The sequence below is a fragment of the Oncorhynchus mykiss genome, chromosome 12 (assembly GCF_013265735.2).
Source record: "Oncorhynchus mykiss isolate Arlee chromosome 12, USDA_OmykA_1.1, whole genome shotgun sequence".
In the NCBI taxonomy this organism is placed as follows: domain Eukaryota; kingdom Metazoa; phylum Chordata; class Actinopteri; order Salmoniformes; family Salmonidae; genus Oncorhynchus; species Oncorhynchus mykiss.
Window position 1 is genome coordinate 5,899,793 of NC_048576.1, and position 24,256 is coordinate 5,924,048.

Here is a 24,256-nt window from a genome sequence, read left to right on the forward strand (position 1 = left end):
CTATTAGCCCTTTGCCGTTCCTAAATCATTCAGCTTGGTTATTATGTCCATGGTTCTCCTATTAGCCCTTTGCCGTTCCTAAATCATTCAGCTTGGTTATTATGTCCATGGTTCTCCTATTAGCCCTTTGCCGTTCCTAAATCATTCAGCTTGGTTATTATGTCCATGGTTCTCCTATTAGCCCTTTGCCGTTCCTAAATCATTCAGCTTGGTTATTATGTCCATGGTTCTCCTATTAGCCCTTTGCCGTTCCTAAATCATTCAGCTTGGTTATTATGTCCATGGTTCTCCTATTAGCCCTTTGCCGTTCCTAAATCATTCAGCTTGGTTATTATGTCCATGGTTCTCCTATTAGCCCTTTGCCGTTCCTAAATCATTCAGCTTGGTTATTATGTCCATGGTTCTCCTATTAGCCCTTTGCCGTTCCTAAATCATTCAGCTTGGTTATTATGTCCATGGTTCTCCTATTAGCCCTTTGCCGTTCCTAAATCATTCAGCTTGGTTATTATGTCCATGGTTCTCCTATTAGCCCTTTGCCGTTCCTAAATCATTCAGCTTGGTTATTATGTCCATGGTTCTCCTATTAGCCCTTTGCCGTTCCTAAATCATTCAGCTTGGTTATTATGTCCATGGTTCTCCTATTAGCCCTTTGCCGTTCCTAAATCATTCAGCTTGGTTATTATGTCCATGGTTCTCCTATTAGCCCTTTGCCGTTCCTAAATCATTCAGCTTGGTTATTATGTCCATGGTTCTCCTATTAGCCCTTTGCCGTTCCTAAATCATTCAGCTTGGTTATTATGTCCATGGTTCTCCTATTAGCCCTTTGCCGTTCCTAAATCATTCAGCTTGGTTATTATGTCCATGGTTCTCCTATTAGCCCTTTGCCGTTCCTAAATCATTCAGCTTGGTTATTATGTCCATGGTTCTCCTATTAGCCCTTTGCCGTTCCTAAATCATTCAGCTTGGTTATTATGTCCATGGTTCTCCTATTAGCCCTTTGCCGTTCCTAAATCATTCAGCTTGGTTATTATGTCCATGGTTCTCCTATTAGCCCTTTGCCGTTCCTAAATCATTCAGCTTGGTTATTATGTCCATGGCTCTCCTATTAGCCCTTTGCCGTTCCTAAATCATTCAGCTTGGTTATTATGTCCATGGCTCTCCTATTAGCCCTTTGCCGTTCCTAAATCATTCAGCTTGGTTATTATGTCCATGGCTCTCCTATTAGCCCTTTGCCGTTCCTAAATCATTCAGCTTGGTTATTATGTCCATGGCTCTCCTATTAGCCCTTTGCCGTTCCTAAATCATTCAGCTTGGTTATTATGTCCATGGCTCTCCTATTAGCCCTTTGCCGTTCCTAAATCATTCAGCTTGGTTATTATGTCCATGGCTCTCCTATTAGCCCTTTGCCGTTCCTAAATCATTCAGCTTGGTTATTATGTCCATGGCTCTCCTATTAGCCCTTTGCCGTTCCTAAATCATTCAGCTTGGTTATTATGTCCATGGCTCTCCTATTAGCCCTTTGCCGTTCCTAAATCATTCAGCTTGGTTATTATGTCCATGGCTCTCCTATTAGCCCTTTGCCGTTCCTAAATCATTCAGCTTGGTTATTATGTCCATGGCTCTCCTATTAGCCCTTTGCCGTTCCTAAATCATTCAGCTTGGTTATTATGTCCATGGCTCTCCTATTAGCCCTTTGCCGTTCCTAAATCATTCAGCTTGGTTATTATGTCCATGGCTCTCCTATTAGCCCTTTGCCGTTCCTAAATCATTCAGCTTGGTTATTATGTCCATGGCTCTCCTATTAGCCCTTTGCCGTTCCTAAATCATTCAGCTTGGTTATTATGTCCATGGCTCTCCTATTAGCCCTTTGCCGTTCCTAAATCATTCAGCTTGGTTATTATGTCCATGGTTCTCCTATTAGCCCTTTGCCGTTCCTAAATCATTCAGCTTGGTTATTATGTCCATGGTTCTCCTATTAGCCCTTTGCCGTTCCTAAATCATTCAGCTTGGTTATTATGTCCGTGGTTCTCCTATTAGCCCTTTGCCGTTCCTAAATCATTCAGCTTGGTTATTATGTCCGTGGTTCTCCTATTAGCCCTTTGCCGTTCCTAAATCATTCAGCTTGGTTATTATGTCCGTGGTTCTCCTATTAGCCCTTTGCCGTTCCTAAATCATTCAGCTTGGTTATTATGTCCGTGGTTCTCCTATTAGCCCTTTGCCGTTCCTAAATCATTCAGCTTGGTTATTATGTCCGTGGTTCTCCTATTAGCCCTTTGCCGTTCCTAAATCATTCAGCTTGGTTATTATGTCCGTGGTTCTCCTATTAGCCCTTTGCCGTTCCTAAATCATTCAGCTTGGTTATTATGTCCGTGGTTCTCCTATTAGCCCTTTGCCGTTCCTAAATCATTCAGCTTGGTTATTATGTCCGTGGTTCTCCTATTAGCCCTTTGCCGTTCCTAAATCATTCAGCTTGGTTATTATGTCCGTGGCTCTCCTATTAGCCCTTTGCCGTTCCTAAATCATTCAGCTTGGTTATTATGTCCGTGGCTCTCCTATTAGCCCTTTGCCGTTCCTAAATCATTCAGCTTGGTTATTATGTCCATGGCTCTCCTATTAGCCCTTTGCCGTTCCTAAATCATTCAGCTTGGTTATTATGTCCATGGCTCTCCTATTAGCCCTTTGCCGTTCCTAAATCATTCAGCTTGGTTATTATGTCCATGGCTCTCCTATTAGCCCTTTGCCGTTCCTAAATCATTCAGCTTGGTTATTATGTCCATGGCTCTCCTATTAGCCCTTTGCCGTTCCTAAATCATTCAGCTTGGTTATTATGTCCATGGCTCTCCTATTAGCCCTTTGCCGTTCCTAAATCATTCAGCTTGGTTATTATGTCCATGGCTCTCCTATTAGCCCTTTGCCGTTCCTAAATCATTCAGCTTGGTTATTATGTCCATGGCTCTCCTATTAGCCCTTTGCCGTTCCTAAATCATTCAGCTTGGTTATTATGTCCATGGCTCTCCTATTAGCCCTTTGCCGTTCCTAAATCATTCAGCTTGGTTATTATGTCCATGGCTCTCCTATTAGCCCTTTGCCGTTCCTAAATCATTCAGCTTGGTTATTATGTCCATGGCTCTCCTATTAGCCCTTTGCCGTTCCTAAATCATTCAGCTTGGTTATTATGTCCATGGCTCTCCTATTAGCCCTTTGCCGTTCCTAAATCATTCAGCTTGGTTATTATGTCCATGGCTCTCCTATTAGCCCTTTGCCGTTCCTAAATCATTCAGCTTGGTTATTATGTCCATGGCTCTCCTATTAGCCCTTTGCCGTTCCTAAATCATTCAGCTTGGTTATTATGTCCATGGTTCTCCTATTAGCCCTTTGCCGTTCCTAAATCATTCAGCTTGGTTATTATGTCCATGGTTCTCCTATTAGCCCTTTGCCGTTCCTAAATCATTCAGCTTGGTTATTATGTCCATGGTTCTCCTATTAGCCCTTTGCCGTTCCTAAATCATTCAGCTTGGTTATTATGTCCATGGTTCTCCTATTAGCCCTTTGCCGTTCCTAAATCATTCAGCTTGGTTATTATGTCCATGGTTCTCCTATTAGCCCTTTGCCGTTCCTAAATCATTCAGCTTGGTTATTATGTCCATGGTTCTCCTATTAGCCCTTTGCCGTTCCTAAATCATTCAGCTTGGTTATTATGTCCATGGTTCTCCTATTAGCCCTTTGCCGTTCCTAAATCATTCAGCTTGGTTATTATGTCCATGGTTCTCCTATTAGCCCTTTGCCGTTCCTAAATCATTCAGCTTGGTTATTATGTCCATGGTTCTCCTATTAGCCCTTTGCCGTTCCTAAATCATTCAGCTTGGTTATTATGTCCATGGTTCTCCTATTAGCCCTTTGCCGTTCCTAAATCATTCAGCTTGGTTATTATGTCCATGGTTCTCCTATTAGCCCTTTGCCGTTCCTAAATCATTCAGCTTGGTTATTATGTCCATGGTTCTCCTATTAGCCCTTTGCCGTTCCTAAATCATTCAGCTTGGTTATTATGTCCATGGTTCTCCTATTAGCCCTTTGCCGTTCCTAAATCATTCAGCTTGGTTATTATGTCCATGGTTCTCCTATTAGCCCTTTGCCGTTCCTAAATCATTCAGCTTGGTTATTATGTCCATGGTTCTCCTATTAGCCCTTTGCCGTTCCTAAATCATTCAGCTTGGTTATTATGTCCATGGTTCTCCTATTAGCCCTTTGCCGTTCCTAAATCATTCAGCTTGGTTATTATGTCCATGGTTCTCCTATTAGCCCTTTGCCGTTCCTAAATCATTCAGCTTGGTTATTATGTCCATGGTTCTCCTATTAGCCCTTTGCCGTTCCTAAATCATTCAGCTTGGTTATTATGTCCATGGTTCTCCTATTAGCCCTTTGCCGTTCCTAAATCATTCAGCTTGGTTATTATGTCCATGGTTCTCCTATTAGCCCTTTGCCGTTCCTAAATCATTCAGCTTGGTTATTATGTCCATGGTTCTCCTATTAGCCCTTTGCCGTTCCTAAATCATTCAGCTTGGTTATTATGTCCATGGTTCTCCTATTAGCCCTTTGCCGTTCCTAAATCATTCAGCTTGGTTATTATGTCCATGGTTCTCCTATTAGCCCTTTGCCGTTCCTAAATCATTCAGCTTGGTTATTATGTCCATGGTTCTCCTATTAGCCCTTTGCCGTTCCTAAATCATTCAGCTTGGTTATTATGTCCATGGTTCTCCTATTAGCCCTTTGCCGTTCCTAAATCATTCAGCTTGGTTATTATGTCCATGGTTCTCCTATTAGCCCTTTGCCGTTCCTAAATCATTCAGCTTGGTTATTATGTCCATGGTTCTCCTATTAGCCCTTTGCCGTTCCTAAATCATTCAGCTTGGTTATTATGTCCATGGTTCTCCTATTAGCCCTTTGCCGTTCCTAAATCATTCAGCTTGGTTATTATGTCCATGGTTCTCCTATTAGCCCTTTGCCGTTCCTAAATCATTCAGCTTGGTTATTATGTCCATGGCTCTCCTATTAGCCCTTTGCCGTTCCTAAATCATTCAGCTTGGTTATTATGTCCATGGCTCTCCTATTAGCCCTTTGCCGTTCCTAAATCATTCAGCTTGGTTATTATGTCCATGGCTCTCCTATTAGCCCTTTGCCGTTCCTAAATCATTCAGCTTGGTTATTATGTCCATGGCTCTCCTATTAGCCCTTTGCCGTTCCTAAATCATTCAGCTTGGTTATTATGTCCATGGCTCTCCTATTAGCCCTTTGCCGTTCCTAAATCATTCAGCTTGGTTATTATGTCCATGGTTCTCCTATTAGCCCTTTGCCGTTCCTAAATCATTCAGCTTGGTTATTATGTCCATGGTTCTCCTATTAGCCCTTTGCCGTTCCTAAATCATTCAGCTTGGTTATTATGTCCATGGTATCACTTCTGGACAAGTAAAACCAAATGATTTCTTAGGTTTCATAAAGATGTCGGGGCTTGTTGTCCCAGACAGTCTCGTCAGTCCGTGAGAGAGACGTTCATTTTGGCTCCCTAATTCGCACAGGCTACTGGTAGACCGAGGCTTTGTGACGATTATCTGCAGAGCAGTTATGAAGAGGGTGAAGGGTGACTCATCACTGGAAGGAACAATAGGGAGGGAGGCCCAGGTAGAGCCTCATTCTGGTCCAAATATGTTTTTATTTACCCTTTTTTAAGTAGGGAATCAACTAAACATGTTGAATAGTAGAAAGAGGAGGAAGGGAAGTGCTACTAAGGTATGCAATAGTACATTTTGGTAGACAGAAGGTGCTCTTTTGTAAAAAAGGGTAAATTGGTCATCAAAAAAAGAAAGGAGGACCAAGGCACTCTTCATATAATTAATTAAAATGCCTTTATTTGTATGGCGTGTTCAATAGAAAATTACTCTTAAATGTGTCGCATTCTCCAATGTAAACATAGTGTGTCCTGGCTGTCAACATTTTTTAAAAATCTCGTAACTTTTCAAAATGATTCCACCAATCTGATAACCCCTCAAAGTGGATGCCAGTGACAAACTCTACCACAAAGTGGCAGAATGATATCATGATTATTTTCATCAATCCACTGGGTATTAAAGCTGCAATATGTAACGATGCCAAATTCACATGTTACATATCTCATTGAGAGCCAGTCTAAGAAGCGGTAGATCTGTTCTGTGTGTGCTATTTCTATGCTTCCTGTCCTTAAAGTTTCATATTTAACGTCTTCTACTTTTCGTTTTTTCTACACCAGCTTCAAACAGCTGGTTTATAGCCAATCATTCGTTACTCATTGTGTATTTATTCCTTTTGTGTTATTATTTTTTTTTCTATTTTTCTCTCTGCATTGTGGGTAAGGACCTGTAAGTAGGCATTTCACTGTTAGTCTACACCTGTTGTTTACCAAGCATGTGATAAATAACATTTGATTTGATTTCACTGGATCACACATGAGCATGGCGCCTGTCATGACCAGAGGTGTAAAGTACTTAAGTAAAAAATACTTTAAAGTACTTAAGTAAAAATACTTTAAAGTACTTACTTAAGTTGTTTTTTGGGGGATATCTGTACTTTACTATTTTATATTTTTGCCAACTTTTACTTCACTACATTCCTAAAGAAAATAATGTTATTTTTACTCCATACATTTTCCCTGATACCCAAAAGTACTCGTTACATTTTGAATGCTTAGCAGGACAGGAAGATGGTTAAATTTACACACTTATCAAGAGAACATCCCTGGTCGTCCCTACTGCCTCTGATCTGGAGGACTCACTAAACAGAGAACATCCCTGGTCATCCCTACTGCCTCTGATCTGGCGGACTCACTAAACAGAGAACATCCCTGGTCATCCCTACTGCCTCTGATCTGGAGGACTCACTAAACAGAGAACATCCCTGGTCATCCCTACTGCCTCTGATCTGGAGGACTCACTAAACAGAGAACATCCCTGGTCATCCCTACTGCCTCTGATCTGGAGGACTCACTAAACAGAGAACATCCCTGGTCATCCCTACTGCATCTGATCTGGAGGACTAACTAAACAGGGAACATCCCTGGTCATCCCTACTGCCTCTGATCTGGAGGACTCACTAAACAGAGAACATCCCTGGTCATCCCTACTGCCTCTGATCTGGAGGACTCACTAAACTGAGAACATCCCTACTGCCTCTGATCTGGAGGACTAACTAAACAGGGAACATCCCTGGTCATCCCTACTGCCTCTGATCTGGAGGACTCACTAAACAGAGAACATCCCTGGTCATCCCTACTGCATCTGATCTGGAGGACTAACTAAACAGGGAACATCCCTGGTCATCCCTACTGCCTCTGATCTGGAGGACTCACTAAACAGAGAACATCCCTGGTCATCCCTACTGCCTCTGATCTGGAGGACTCACTAAACAGAGAACATCCCTGGTCATCCCTACTGCATCTGATCTGGAGGACTAACTAAACAGGGAACATCCCTGGTCATCCCTACTGCCTCTGATCTGGAGGACTCACTAAACAGAGAACATCCCTGGTCATCCCTACTGCCTCTGATCTGGAGGACTCACTAAACTGAGAACATCCCTACTGCCTCTGATCTGGAGGACTCACTAAACAGAGAACATCCCTGGTCATCCACACTGCCTCTGATCTGGAGGACTCACTAAACAGAGAACATCCCTGATCGTCCCTACTGCCTCTGATCTGGAGGACTCACTAAACAGAGAACATCCCTGGTCGTCCCTACTGCCTCTGATCTGGAGGACTCACTAAACAGAGAACATCCCTGGTCATCCCTACTGCCTCTTATCTGGAGGACTCACTAAACAGAGAACATCCCTGGTCATCTCTACTGCCTCTGATCTGGAGGACTCACTAAACAGAGAACATCCCTGGTCATCCCTACTTCCTCTGATCTGGAGGACTCACTAAACAGAGAACATCCCTGGTCATCCCTACTGCCTCTGATCTGGAGGACTCACTAAACAGAGAACATCCCTGGTCATCCCTACTTCCTCTGATCTGGAGGACTCACTAAACAGAGAACATCCCTGGTCGTCCCTACTGCCTCTGATCTGGAGGACTCACTAAACAGAGAACATCCCTGGTCATCCCTACTGCCTCTGATCTGGAGGACTCACTAAACACACATTCTTTATTTTAAAATTATTCCTGAGCGTTGGAGTGTGCCCCTGGCTATCCGTCAATATATTAACAACAACAACAACAACAACAACAACAAAAAATGACCAATAATTATGCCGTCTGGTTTGCCTAATATGGTGTATACATTTACTTTTGATACTTGAGGTTATTTAAAACCCAATACTTTCACTTTTACTCAAGTCGTATTTTACTGGGTGACTTTCACTTTTACTCAAGTCGTATTTTGCTGTTTGACTTTCACTTTTACTCAAGTCGTATTTTACTGGGTGACTTTCACTTTTACTCAAGTCGTATTTTACTGGGTGACTTTCACTTTTACTCAAGTCGTATTTTACTGGGTGACTTTCACTTTTACTCAAGTCGTATTTTACTGGGTGACTTTCACTTTTACTCAAGTCGTATTTTACTGGGTGACTTTCACTTTTACTCAAGTCGTATTTTACTGGGTGACTTTCACTTTTACTCAAGTCGTATTTTACTGGGTGACTTTCACTTTTACTCAAGTCGTATTTTACTGGGTGACTTTCACTTTTACTCAAGTCGTATTTTACTGGGTGACTTTCACTTTTACTCAAGTCGTATTTTACTGGGTGACTTTCACTTTTACTCAAGTCGTATTTTACTGGGTGACTTTCACTTTTACTCAAGTCGTATTTTACTGGGTGACTTTCACTTTTACTCAAGTCGTATTTTACTGGGTGACTTTCACTTTTACTCAAGTCGTATTTTACTGGTTGACTTTCACTTTTACTCAAGTCGTATTTTACTGGGTGACTTTCACTTTTACTCAAGTCGTATTTTACTGGTTGACTTTCACTTTTACTCAAGTCGTATTTTACTGGTTGACTTTCACTTTTACTCAAGTCGTATTTTACTGGTTGACTTTCACTTTTACTCAAGTCGTATTTTACTGGGTGACTTTCACTTTTACTCAAGTCGTATTTTACTGGGTGACTTTCACTTTTACTCAAGTCGTATTTTACTGGGTGACTTTCACTTTTACTCAAGTCGTATTTTACTGGGTGACTTTCACTTTTACTCAAGTCGTATTTTACTGGGTGACTTTCACTTTTACTCAAGTCGTATTTTACTGGGTGACTTTCACTTTTACTCAAGTCGTATTTTACTGGGTGACTTTCTCTTTTACTCAAGTCGTATTTTACTGGGTGACTTTCACTTTTACTCAAGTCGTATTTTACTGGGTGACTTTCACTTTTACTCAAGTCGTATTTTACTGGGTGACTTTCACTTTTACTCAAGTCGTATTTTACTGGGTGACTTTCACTTTTACTCAAGTCGTATTTTACTGGGTGACTTTCACTTTTACTCAAGTCGTATTTTACTGGGTGACTTTCACTTTTACTCAAGTCGTATTTTACTGGGTGACTTTCACTTTTACTCAAGTCGTATTTTACTGGGTGACTTTCACTTTTACTCAAGTCGTATTTTACTGGGTGACTTTCACTTTTACTCAAGTCGTATTTTACTGGGTGACTTTCACTTTTACTCAAGTCGTATTTTACTGGGTGACTTTCACTTTTACTCAAGTCGTATTTTACTGGGTGACTTTCACTTTTACTCAAGTCGTATTTTACTGGGTGACTTTCACTTTTACTCAAGTCGTATTTTACTGGGTGACTTTCACTTTTACTCAAGTCGTATTTTACTGGGTGACTTTCACTTTTACTCAAGTCGTATTTTACTGGGTGACTTTCACTTTTACTCAAGTCGTATTTTACTGGGTGACTTTCACTTTTACTCAAGTCGTATTTTACTGGGTGACTTTCACTTTTACTCAAGTCGTATTTTACTGGGTGACTTTCACTTTTACTCAAGTCGTATTTTACTGGGTGACTTTCACTTTTACTCAAGTCGTATTTTACTGGGTGACTTTCACTTTTACTCAAGTCGTATTTTACTGGGTGACTTTCACTTTTACTCAAGTCGTATTTTACTGGGTGACTTTCACTTTTACTCAAGTCGTATTTTACTGGGTGACTTTCACTTTTACTCAAGTCGTATTTTACTGGGTGACTTTCACTTTTACTCAAGTCGTATTTTACTGGGTGACTTTCACTTTTACTCAAGTCGTATTTTACTGGGTGACTTTCACTTTTACTCAAGTCGTATTTTACTGGGTGACTTTCACTTTTACTCAAGTCGTATTTTACTGGGTGACTTTCACTTTTACTCAAGTCGTATTTTACTGGGTGACTTTCACTTTTACTCAAGTCGTATTTTACTGGGTGACTTTCACTTTTACTCAAGTCGTATTTTACTGGTTGACTTTCACTTTTACTCAAGTCGTATTTTACTGGGTGACTTTCACTTTTACTCAAGTCGTATTTTACTGGTTGACTTTCACTTTTACTCAAGTCGTATTTTACTGGTTGACTTTCACTTTTACTCAAGTCGTATTTTACTGGTTGACTTTCACTTTTACTCAAGTCGTATTTTACTGGGTGACTTTCACTTTTACTCAAGTCGTATTTTACTGGGTGACTTTCACTTTTACTCAAGTCGTATTTTACTGGGTGACTTTCACTTTTACTCAAGTCGTATTTTACTGGGTGACTTTCACTTTTACTCAAGTCGTATTTTACTGGGTGACTTTCACTTTTACTCAAGTCGTATTTTACTGGGTGACTTTCACTTTTACTCAAGTCGTATTTTACTGGGTGACTTTCACTTTTACTCAAGTCGTATTTTACTGGGTGACTTTCACTTTTACTCAAGTCGTATTTTACTGGGTGACTTTCACTTTTACTCAAGTCGTATTTTACTGGGTGACTTTCACTTTTACTCAAGTCGTATTTTACTGGGTGACTTTCACTTTTACTCAAGTCGTATTTTACTGGGTGACTTTCACTTTTACTCAAGTCGTATTTTACTGGGTGACTTTCACTTTTACTCAAGTCGTATTTTACTGGGTGACTTTCACTTTTACTCAAGTCGTATTTTACTGGGTGACTTTCACTTTTACTCAAGTCGTATTTTACTGGGTGACTTTCACTTTTACTCAAGTCGTATTTTACTGGGTGACTTTCACTTTTACTCAAGTCGTATTTTACTGGGTGACTTTCACTTTTACTCAAGTCGTATTTTACTGGGTGACTTTCACTTTTACTCAAGTCGTATTTTACTGGGTGACTTTCACTTTTACTCAAGTCGTATTTTACTGGGTGACTTTCACTTTTACTCAAGTCGTATTTTACTGGGTGACTTTCACTTTTACTCAAGTCGTATTTTACTGGGTGACTTTCACTTTTACTCAAGTCGTATTTTACTGGGTGACTTTCACTTTTACTCAAGTCGTATTTTACTGGGTGACTTTCACTTTTACTCAAGTCGTATTTTACTGGGTGACTTTCACTTTTACTCAAGTCGTATTTTACTGGGTGACTTTCACTTTTACTCAAGTCGTATTTTACTGGGTGACTTTCACTTTTACTCAAGTCGTATTTTACTGGGTGACTTTCACTTTTACTTGATTCGTTTTCTATTAAGCGATCTTTACTTTTACTCAAGTATGACAATTGAGTACTTTTTCTTGACATCCTATCTGACAGAGAAGCCGAGCCACAAGCAGGTCACAGGCACATTGACAGGGAGTTTATCAACTCTACTCTGCAGTCACTATTACTTGAGCTGGCATCACGTGATCTGATGCTCTGAGATGGAAACTCATTTTGAGCCTCCATTATTTCAACACCAAGTCAGTGGAGAGCCTGTGAAACCAGACTGCTACTAGACAGACAGACAGAGAAGGGGTGAACGAGTGGGAGAGGACAGGAGAGTAGACTCACAGCTGTGTTTTTCTAGGACTCCGCAGAGGGCCACGTGACACCTCCATCTGAGCGCTGACAGTATTTGGGGGGGTGGGGGGGGGTGTTTAGACTGGAAACACTGCTGGGTCTAGAGAGAGAAAGAGAGAGAGAGAACAAAGTATTTTACTAATTTCCTGTGAAAGTCAGAGTGGCCTCAAGGCTCAAATTAATCATTTGTAGAGTTCCATTCCATTTTTGCAAAGGAAGTTGGGAATGTACAGTGGCCATGTGAGGAATGAATAGGGGCGAGGGCTAGGTGTCAAGTGATGATGGATACGACTTAAGGTGTGGGTATCTCTTTTTATTTATTTATTTTTACCCCTTTTTGCTTCCCAATTTCATGGTATCCAATTGTTAGTTACAGTCTTGTCTCATCGCCGCAACTCCCCTACGGACTCGGGAGAGGCGAAGGTCAAGAGCCGCGTGTCCTCTGAAACACAACCCAACCAAGCTGCACTGCTTCTTTGACACAATGCCCACTTAACCCGGAAGCCAGCCGCACCAATGGGTCGGAGGAAACACCGTACACCTGGCGACCATGCCCGCGTGCACTAAACCCGGCCCGCCACAGGGGTCGCTAGTGTGCGATGGGACAAGGACATCCCTGCCGGCAAAACACTCCCCCTAACCCGGACGACGCTGGGACAATTGTGCGCCGCCCCATGGGTCTCCCGGTCGCGGCCGGCTGAGACAGAGCCCGGACTTGAACCCAGAATCTCTAGTGGCACAGCTAGGTGTGGGTATCTCTGTAATATTTCATAGCGGGAAATGATTGTTTTTCTAAATTGTCCTTTTTTACAGATCCAGACGTTTGGATTGGAGGCACCATGCAAAACAGTGGACGATCTCACAAGTGGAGTTGTCATGGCCCAGGCCCTACAGAAAATGTAAGTGTCAATTTACATATATATATTTTTTTTTAAAGTTTTTTTAGTTTACTTTTTAACTGCTGGAAATAAGTTTTGTGAAACCATTAAGCCAGGCGTTGTTGTCAGGCGTTGTTGCCAGGCACGGTTGCTGTGTCTTTCTCCTGTATGTGACCACTTACCTTTCTCTCCTCCAGAGACATTGTCTATTTCACTGACAACTGGATCAGTAGGATCAAGCCCGAGGTGGGAGATAACTGGCGGCTAAAGGTATGATGACGACGACGACGATGATGATGATGATGGTGGTTTTAATACACTGTCTTTATGTGTTGCTGCCATCTACTCTAAAGCCCTTGTCAGTGCCACAGTCCCAATGTCACCTCTTCCCTCCTCCTTTTCAGATCAGTAATCTAAAGAAGGTGCTGAAAGGTATACTGGACTACAACCAGGAGGTCCTTCAACAGCAGATCAATGACTTCACCCTGCCAGACATCAACCTGATAGGAGAACACTCAGACGCTGCAGAGCTGGGCAGGATGCTGCAACTCATACTAGGCTGTGCTGTCAACTGTGAGCAGAAACAAGGTCTGTCGGTCGGCTCAGCATGGGCTAAGATGTCTCTATAGGCTGTCTCTGTTGTGTCTCTGAAGAAGCGCTCAAGATTGTTACTGTTGGTTGTTATTGTGCACGGCCCGGGTCCTCGAGCCTGGACGGGGCACGGCCCGGTCCTCGAGTCTAAACGCAGTGTGTTCAACTCTTTCACTACAAGGTCCAGAGCCTGCTGGTTTTCTGTTCTACTTGATAATCAATTGCACCCACCTGGTGTCCCAGGTCTAAACCAGTCCCTGATTAGAGGGGAACAATAAATACAATGGCTTGGAGGTCCAGAGTTGAGGTTTGAAGGGTCTTGACAGTGTCCAGAGTTCAGTTGAGGATGTGTTTTAAGATGAGAGGCTCCCAGTTTATCTTCAACATTCAACATCTCAAGGCTTCGTCACGCTCAGATGTTGTCATGGTGTATCTGAACTTCTTAGACTGAACATGTAGTCATTCACTCTGTCTCTCTCTCTGCCCTTCTAGAGAACATCCAGACCATAATGATGCTGGAGGAATCTGTTCAACATGTTGTCATGACAGCCATTCAAGAGGTAGGCCTTTGTAAACATTTGAAAGGACTTTGTGCTTTGACACGTACTACACTGTGTAGGCTCTCCATGTGTTGTAACTGATGACATCACACTGTGTATTGTCTCCATGTTTTGTAGCTGATGAGCAAAGAGTGTCCAGTTGTTGGAGGAAATGAATTGTACGCTGACATCGATAGACAGGTGAGATGATACGATGTTCCAGAGAATGTTTATATCTTAAGAACCACCCATCCCGGATCCGGGAGAATTGTCATCAACTACACTAATTAGCATAGCGCAACGGACAAAAAATATTACTCTAAAATATTCATATTCGCGAAACACAGCTTAGCCTTTTGTTAATCACCCTGTCATCTCAGATTTTGAAATTATGCTTTACAGCCAAAGCAAGACAAGCGTTTGTGTAAGTTTATCGATAGCCTAGCATAGCATTATGTCCAGCTAGCAGCAGGAAGCTTGGTCACGAAAATCAGAAAAGCAATCAAATTAACTGTTTACCTTTGACGATCTTCGGGTCTTTTCACTGACGAGACTCCCAGTTACACAGCAAATGTTCCTTTTGTTCCATAAAAAGTATTTTTATACCCAAAATACCTCTGTTTGTTTGTCACGTTATGTTCAGAAATCCACCGGTCAAAAATTCAAATTATATCCATAATATTGACAGAAACATGGCACATGTTTTTTATAATCAATCCTCAAGGTGTTTTTCAAATATCTATTCGATAATATATCAACCGGGACAATTGGCTTTTCAGTAGGAGCGAGAGGAAAAATGACTACCTCTGTCTTTTACGCAAGAATCACTCTGAGAGTCCTCAGCTGGCCACTTACGCAATGTAGTCGTTTACGCTCATTCTTCAACATAAAGGCATGAAACTACATCAAAATGCTGTAGACACCTTAGGAAATACGTAGAAAAGGGAATCTGGTTGATATCCCTTTCAATGGCCAATAGGGGTGCATAGGAAGACACCGGTTTCAAAATAAGAGGCACTTCCTGATTAGATTTTCCTCAGGGTTTCACCTGCAATATCAGTTCTGTTATACTCACAGACAATATTTTGACAGTTTTGGAAACTTTAGAGTGTTTTCTATCCTAAGCTGTTTAATAATTAAGCTGCTAATTATATGCATATTTTAGCATCTGGTCCTGAGAAATAGGCGGTTTACTTTGGGAATGTTATTTTTCCCAAAATAAAAAATAGTGCCCCCTAGTTTCAAGAGGTTATTAATACAGCGGCTAGAAATATTATGTGAACCCTCTGGAAAAGTGGTCATCAAATGTGATCTCATCTTCACAGTCTGCTTAAACTAATAACACTATTGTATTTTTCTCGTCTATATTGCATATATCATTTAAACATTCACAGTGTAGGTTGGAAAAATTATGTGAACCCCCGAGGCTAAGGACTTCTCCAAAAGCTAATTGGAGTCAGGAGTCAGCTAACCTGGAGTCCAATCAATGAGATGAGATTGGAGATGTTGGTTAGAGCTGCCTTGTCCTATAAAAAACACTTGTTGGCTTGCATAAAGCTGGAAAGGGCTACAAAAGTATCTCTAAAATCCTTGATGTTCATCAGTCCACGGTAAGACAAATTGTCTATAAATGGAGAAAGTTCAGTACTGTTGCTACTCTCCCTAGGAGTGGCCTTCCTGCAAAGATGACTGCAAGAGCACAGCGCAGAATGCTCATTGAGGTTAAGAAGAATCCTAGAGTGTCAGCTCAGGACTTACAGAAATCTCTGGAACATGGTAACATCTCTGTTGACGAGTCTACGATACGTAAAACACTAAACAAGAGTAGTGTTCATGGGAGGACACCACGGAAGAAGCCACTGCTGTCCAAAAAAAAACATTGGTGCACGTCTGAAGTTTGCAAAAGCGCACCTGGATGTTCCACAGTGCTACTGGCAAAATATTCATGGTCTGGGGCTGCTTTGCTGCCTCAGGGCCTGGACTGCTTGCTATCATCAATGGAAAAATGAATTCCCCAGTTTATCAAGACATTTTGCAGGAGAATGTAATCTGTCTGCCAATTGAAGCTCAACAGAAGTTGGGTGATGCAACAGGACAACAAGACAAAAGTAAATCAACAACAGAATGTCTTCAACAGAAGAATAGTCTTCTGGAGTCGCCAAGTCAGAGTCTTGACCTCAACCCGATTTGAGATGCTGTGGCATGACCTCGAGCGGTTCACACCAGACATCCCAAGAATATTGCTGAACTGAAACAGTTTTGTAAAGAGGAACGGTCCAAAATTCCTTCTGACAGGTGTGCAGGTCTGATCCGCAACTACAGAAAACGTTTGGTTGAGGTTATTGCTGCCAAAGGAGGGTCAACCAGTTATTAAATCCAAGGGTTCACCTACTTTTCCCACCCTGCACTGTGAATGTTTACATGGTGTGTTCAATAAAGACATGAAAACGTATAATTGTTTATGTGTTGTTAGTTTAAGCAAACTGTGTTTGTCTATTGTTGTGACTTAGATTAAGATCAGATCAAATGTTATGACCAATTTATGGAGAAACTCAGGTATTTCCAAAGGGTTCACATACTTTTTCTTGCCACTGTACAATAAACATGATTTTCGTGTATCAGCATTTATTTTGAATTTTTCCATGTCAATTCTGACGTATTAGTTTTTATTTCCAGCTGAAGAAGACCGTGGAGGATCTGAACGACGCTCTAGTCACCAAGGAGGAGATCGCACAGAGATGTCACGAGCTGGACATGCAGGTTGGCCTCAAGTTTTGGTTTAATTGCTTTATGTGAACAGGTGCTCGGACTCTGACTGCATTATTGTGACGGCTACAGGTCTAGGTCATAGTTCACCATGGTGTCCTGATCACAGGCTGCAAGTTTCGACCTAATATTGTTCTGAACGTTCGTTTTAGGACTGATGCCTGCCTGAACGTTCGTTTTAGGACTGATGCCTGCCTGAACGTTCGTTTTAGGACTGATGCCTGCCTGAACGTTCGTTTTAGGACTGATGGAAAACCTTTTTGTCATCATTTTAACGTCGCCAGATTGACTTTAGATGCAGTATATTGCTAGCTATCTGAAGATGAACGTACTGACTATGACTGTGATATGTGGTTGTCCCACCTAGCTATCTGAAGATGAATGTACTGACTATGACTGGTCCACCTAGCTATCTGGAGATGAATGTACTGACTATGACTGGTCCACCTAGCTATCTGGAGATGAATGTACTGACTATGACTGGTCCACCTAGCTATCTGGAGATGAATGTACTGACTATGACTGTTCCACCTAGCTATCTGGAGATGAATGTACTGACTATGACTGGTCCACCTAGCTATCTGTAGATGAATGTACTGACTATGACTGGTCCACCTAGCTATCTGGAGATGAATGTACTGACTATGACTGGTCCACCTAGCTATCTGGAGATGAATGTACTGACTATGACTGTTCCACCTAGCTATCTGGAGATGAATGTACTGACTATGACTGGTCCACCTAGCTATCTGAAGATGAATGTACTGACTATGACTGGTCCACCTAGCTATCTGTAGATGAATGTACTGACTATGACTGGTCTACCTAGTTATATGGAGATGAATGTACTGACTATGACTTGTCCACCTAGCTATCTGTAGATGAATGTACTGACTATGACTGGTCCACCTAGCTATCTGAAGATGAATGTTCTGACTATGACTGGTCCACCTAGCTATCTGGAGATGAATGTACTGACTGTGACTGGTCCACCTAGCTATCTGAAGATGAATGTACTGACTATGACTGGTCTACCTAGCTATCTGGAGATGAATGTACTGACTGTAAGTCACTCTGGATAACAGCGTCTGCTAACTAACTCAAATATAAAACATGTGTGAAGTGAGTTTGTTCCTGCCATCACGTTGTTGGGAAGGCCACATAAAAGCACGTTGCCCAGTTTACACTGTCCTGTAAGAGTTGTGGTTTGTTTTGTGTGATTTGCTTTTTTTTTCTTTTTTTCTGATTTTGAAATCAATTTGTGTGTTCATGAAAAAAATGAAAAAATCCTGTGTTTTATGTTTTAAGAAACATGTTATGGTGTTTTTGTAAAAACTGAACTAAATAGTAGATGGTTTGTTCAATGATATGAGCCTCTCGGAAATGTTTAAAGTTGACCGTATTGACGTGTTTCCTCCACCCCCCCCCCCCCACCACCAGGTGGCAGCGCTACAGGAGGAGAGGGGTAGTCTCCTGGCCGAGAACCAGATCCTCATGGAGCGTCTCAACCAGTCTGACTCCATAGAAGACCTGAACAGCCCTGTAGGACGTAGACACCTGCAGCTGCAGACACAGCTAGAACATCTCCAGGAGGAGACATTCAGGTAACACTCTTAAGGTGGATGGGTGGGGAGGGATGACCGGCAAACAGGTGGTGGCCTAGCTGGTTCTCTTCCCCACCTTAAGAGCACAATGAACGACAATGAACATGTGGTGGTGTAGGGATGTTATATGATGTAATGTTTTATCCTTAGTTCATTCATGTTGGTAATGTGTACGCCGAGGAACACACAACCTTCTCCACTACTGTCCCGTCTGTGGATAGGGGGCTGCTCCCTCTGCTGCTTCCTGAAGTCCACGATGATCTCTTTTTGTTTTGCTGACATTGAGTGAGCGATTATTTCCCTGACACACCACACTGCTGTCTCGTCATTGTTGGTGATCAGGCCTACCACTGCTGTGTCATCCGCAAACTTGATGATTGAGTTGAAGGCATGCTTGGCCACGCAGTCGTGGGTGAACAGGGAGTACAGGAGGGGGATGAGAACGCACCCTTGTGGGTCCCCAGTGTTGAGGATCAGCGGCGTGGAGATGTTGTTTCCTACCTTCACCACCTGGGGGCGGCCCGTCAGGAAGTCCAGGACCCAGTTGCACAGGGCGGGGTCGAGACCCAGGGTCTGTAGTCAATTAACAGCATTCTCACATAGGTATTCCTCTTGTCCAGATAGGATAGGGCAATGTGCAGTGTGATGGCGATTGCATCGTCTGTGGATCTATTGGGGCGGTAAGCAAATTGGAGTGGGTCTAGGGTGTCAGGTAGGGTGGAGGTGATATGATCCCTGACTAGTCTCTCAAAGCACTTCAGGATGACAGAAGTGAGTGCTACTGGGCGGTAGTAATTTAGTTCAGTTACCTTTGCTTTCTTGGGAATAGGAACAATGGTGGCCCTCTTGAAGCATGTGGGAACAGCAGACTGGGGTAAGGATTAATTGAATATGTCCATAAACACACCAGCCAGCTGGTCTGCACATACTCTGAGGATGCAGCTGGGGATGCCCTCTGGGCCAGCAGCCTTGCGAGGGTTAACACGTATAAATGTTTTACTCACGTTAGCCACGGAGAAGGAGAGCCCACAGTCTTAGGTCGCGGGCCGTGTCGGTGGTACTGTATTGTCCTCAAAGCAAAGAAGTTGTTTAATTTGTTTTGAAGCAAGACGTCCATGTCCACGACGGGGCTGGTTTTCCCTTTGTAGTCCGTGATTGTCTGGAGACCCTGCCACATACGTCTGGTGTCTGAGCCATGATTGTCTGGAGACCCTGCCACATACGTCTGGTGTCTGAGCCATGATTGTCTGGAGACCCTGCCACATACGTCTGGTGTCTGAGCCATGATTGTCTGGAGACCCTGCCACATACGTCTGGTGTCTGAGCCATGATTGTCTGGAGACCCTGCCACATACTTCTGGTGTCTGAGCCATGATTGTCTGGAGACCCTGCCACATACGTCTGGTGTCTGAGCCATGATTGTCTGGAGACCCTGCCACATACGTCTGGTGTCTGAGCCATGATTGTCTGGAGACCCTGCCACATACGTCTCGTGTCTGAGCCGTTGAATTGCGACTCCACTTTGTCTCTATTCTGACGCTTTCCTTGTTTGATTATCTTACTGAGGGATTAACTACACTGTGTGTATTCGGCCATATTTCCAGTCGCCTTGCCATGATTAAATGTGGTAGTTTGCACTTTCAGTTTTGCTCGAATGCTGCCATGAATCCATGGTTTCTGGTTAGGGAAGTTTTTAATAGTCACAGTGGGAACAACATCTCCTATACACTTCCTTATAAACTCACTCACCGAGTCAGCGTATACGTCAATGTTATTGTCTGAGGCTACCCGGAATATATCCCAGTCCACGTGATCGACACAATCTCGAAGGGTGGAATCCGATTGGTCAAACCAGCGTTGGATAGACCTAAGCATGGGCGCTTCCTGTTTTAGATTCTGCCTATAGTAGGGCAGCAACAAGATGGAGTCATGGTCATATTTATAGTTGATAATTCATAGTTCTTCCCGGTTATATGTAATAACACTTAAGGTTTTCTGGGCTAACAATGTAAGAAATTATACATAAGTAAACTGTGCAGTATTTTGTTTTTTTATGAATAATTTCTAAGGACTAGAAGCGAAGCTGCCATCTCAATTGGCGCCATCTTGCTCACAATCAAAATATATTTTATATTTGTGATTCTTGAAAGTAGCCACCCTTTGCCTTGATGACAGTTTTGCACACTCTTGACATTCTCTCAACCAGCTTCTTGAGGTAGTCACCTGGAATGCATTTCCATTAATTGGTGTTCCTTGTTTTAAAGTTAATATGTGGAATTTATTTTCTTAATGCGTTTGAGCCAATCAGTTGTGTTGTGACAACTAGGGGTGGTATACAGAAGACAGCCCTATTTGTTAAAATACAAAGTCCATAGTATGGCAAGAGCAGCTCAATTAAGCAAAGAGAAGTGACAGTCCATTACTTTAAAAATTTAAAAGTTTCTTCAAGTGCAGTCGCAAAAACCATCCAGCGCTATGATGAAACTCTCATGAGGACCGCAACAGAAAAGGAAGACCCAGAGTTCTCTGCTGCAGAGGATGAATTCATTAGAGTTTAACTACACCTCAGTTTGCAGCCCAAATAAATGCTTCACAGAGTTCAAGTAACAGACACATCTCTGACAGTGAGAGCCCAATGTTCTCTGTTGAGCTGGGACTACCAGCCCCTCCACCCTGCCCCCAACCCACCTGTGGTGGCCTCAGCCCCCTCGCTGCCCCTGTTCCACTGGAGGTAAAAACACATCACCCAATGAGACCTCACACTGCCTGGGGGCCAGTGGTCTAGGTCAACCTCACCCAATGAGGCCCCACTCTGCCTGGGGGCCAGGGGCCTCGGTCAACCTCACCCAATGAGACCTCACTCTGCCTGGGGGCCAGGGGCCTCGGTCAACCTCACCCAATGAGACCTCACTCTGCCTGGGGGCCAGGGGTCTAGGTCAACCTCACCCAATGAGACCTCACTCTGCCTGGGGGCCAGGGGCCTCGGTCAACCTCACCCAATGAGACCTCACTCTGCCTGGGGGCCAGGGGCCTCGGTCAACCTCACCCAATGAGACCTCACTCTGCCTGGGGGCCAGGGGTCTAGGTCAACCTCACCCAATAAGACCTCACTCTGCCTGGGGGCCAGGGGCCTCGGTCAACCTCACCCAATGAGACCTCACTCTGCCTGGGGGCCAGGGGTCTCGGTCAACCTAACCCAATGAGACCTCACTCTGCCTGGGAGCCAGGGGTCTCAGTCAACCTCACCTAATGAGACCTCACTCTGCCTGGGGGCCAGGGGTCTAGGTCAACCTCACCCAATGAGACCTCACTCTGCCTGGGAGCCAGGGGTCTTGGTCAACCTCACCCAATGTGACCTCTGCCTGGGGGCCAGGGGTCTAGGTCACCCTCGCCCATGGGACCTCTCTGCCTGGGAGCCAGGGGTGTAGGTCACCCTCGCCCATGGGACCTCTCTGCCTGGGAGCCAGGGGTCTAGGTCACCCTCACCCATGGGACCTCTCTCCCTGGGGGCCAGCGGTCTAGGTCACCCTCACCCAGCTGATTCAAGTGATCAAAGTTTGATGATGATGAGTTGGGGCAAAAACCAAAACGTGCACTACTTTGGGTCCCAGGACCAGTTTTGGGAAACGCTGGACAATGGGTTTCGGCGCTCATCCATTGTAGACCCCTCTCCTTCTGGGGCGGGAGACCGCCCTCCTTCTCAGGCGGTAGACCGGGTAAACCCACCTTCTGGGGCGGTAGACCCCTCTCCTTCTGGGACGGTAGACCCGTCGCCTTCTGGGGCGGTAGACCGGGTAGACCCCCCTCCTTCTGGGGCGGGAGACCCCTCTCCTTCTGGGGCGGTAGACTGGGTAGACCCCCCTCCTTCTGGGGCGGGAGACCCCTCTCCTTCTGGGGCGGTAGACTGGGTAGACCCCTCTCCTTCTGGGGCGGTAGACCCCATTCCTTCTGGGGCGGTAGACCCCATTCCTTCTGGGGCGGTAGACCCCATTCCTTCTGGGGCGGTAGACCCCATTCCTTCTGGGGCGGTAGACCCCTCTCCTTCTGGGGCGGTAGACCCCTCTCCTTCTGGGGCGGTAGACCCCTCTCCTTCTGGGGCGGTAGACCCCTCTCCTTCTGGGGCGGTAGATCCCTCTCCTTCTGGGGCGGTAGATCCCTCTCCTTCTGGGGCGGTAGATCCCTCTCCTTCTGGGACGGTAGATCCCTCTCCTTCTGGGGCGGTAGACCCCATTCCTTCTGGGGCGGTAGACCCCATTCCTTCTGGGGCGGTAGACCCCTCTCCTTCTGGGGCGGTAGACCCCTCTCCTTCTGGGGCGGTAGATCCCTCTCCTTCTGGGGCGGTAGATCCCTCTCCTTCTGGGGCGGTAGATCCCTCTCCTTCTGGGGCGGTAGATCCCTCTCCTTCTGGGGCGGTAGATCCCTCTCCTTCTGGGACGGTAGATCCCTCTCCTTCTGGGGCGGTAGACCGGTTAGACCCCTCTCCTTCTGGGGCGGTAGACCGGTTAGACCCCTCTCCTTCTTGGGCGGGAGACCGGTTAGACCCCTCTCCTTCTGGGGCGGGAGACCGGTTAGACCCCTCTCCTTCTGGGGCGGGAGACCGGTTAGACCCGTCTCCATCTGGGGCTGTAGACCGGTTAGACCCCTCTCCTTCTGGGGCGGTAGACCCCTCTCCTTCTGGGGCGGTAGACCCCTCTCCTTCTGGGGCGGTAGACCCCTCTCCTTCTGGGGCGGTAGACCGGTTAGACCCCTCTCCTTCTGGGGCGGTAGACCGGTTAGACCCCTCTCCTTCTGGGGCGGTAGACCGGTTAGACCCCTTTCCTTTTGGGGCGGTAGACCGGTTAGACCCCTCTCTTTCTGGGGCGGTAGACCGGTTAGACCCCTCTCGTTCTGGGGCGGTAGACCCCTCTCCTTCTGGGGCGGTAGACCGCTCTCCTTCGGGGGCGTTTTCTAAGGCGCTTGGTACCCCCCCTCACCTGGAGCCGCACCAACTGGGCACAACATCCTCTAACGACTTTCAGAATTTCATTTTGCATGAAAACCTCATCACCTCCAATCTCATGTTGAAGCTTTTGAGGTACTGTGAGTGACCTGTGAGTTTGTGTATCCACATCTGTCGTCACTGTGTGTGTTGTTGTTGTGTCAGTTTGGACTGAGGTGTACGTTTCTCTCTCTGGGGTGTCTGCAGAATGGAGGCAGCGAAGGATGACTATCGTATCCACTGTAGGGAGTTGGAGAAGGAGCTGACAGAGCTGAGAGGACAGAATGAAGAGCTCACATCCCTGGCTGACGAGGCCCAGACACTGAAGGACGAAATGGATGTACTCAGGTAGGAACTATACCCTAACCCCTATACCCTAACCCCTATACCCTAACCCCTACACCCTAACCCCTACACCCTAACCCCTACACCCTAACCCCTACACCCTAACCCCTACACCCTAACCCCTATACCTAACCCCTATACCCTAACCCCTATACCCTAACCCCTACACCCTAACCCCTACACCCTAACCCCTACACCCTAACCCCTACACCCTAACCCCTACACCCTAACCCCTATACCCTATACCCTATACTCTAACCCCTACACTCTAACCCCTACACTCTAACCCCTACACTCTAACCCCTACACTCTAACCCCTATACCCTACACCCTAACCCCTACACCCTAACCCCTACACCCTAACCCCTACACCCTAACCCCTACACCCTAACCCCTACACCCTAACCCCTACACTCTAATCCCTACACTCTAACCCCTATACCCTACACCCTAACCCCTACACCCTAACCCCTATACACTAACCCCTATACCCTATACTCTAACCCCTATACCCTATACTCTAACCCTTATACCCTAACCCTTATACCCTAACCC

General features: G+C 44.6%; 1 protein-coding gene across 4 annotated transcripts in view; it reads left to right on the forward strand.

Annotated features, from left to right (window-relative positions):
- The window catches only part of hook3 (hook microtubule-tethering protein 3), a 56,353-nt gene that overhangs the window by 11,129 nt on the left and 20,968 nt on the right, over positions 1-24,256 (forward strand). For all 4 annotated transcript variants that reach the window (XM_036936773.1, XM_036936775.1, XM_036936771.1 and 1 more), the window contains 8 exons: positions 12,814-12,899; positions 13,076-13,148; positions 13,283-13,466; positions 13,962-14,029; positions 14,147-14,209; positions 16,685-16,768; positions 18,215-18,378; positions 23,564-23,704. In XM_036936773.1, the coding sequence (XP_036792668.1) occupies positions 12,814-12,899; positions 13,076-13,148; positions 13,283-13,466; positions 13,962-14,029; positions 14,147-14,209; positions 16,685-16,768; positions 18,215-18,378; positions 23,564-23,704 (863 nt within the window). The remainder of the gene's footprint in view (positions 1-12,813; positions 12,900-13,075; positions 13,149-13,282; positions 13,467-13,961; positions 14,030-14,146; positions 14,210-16,684; positions 16,769-18,214; positions 18,379-23,563; positions 23,705-24,256) is intronic.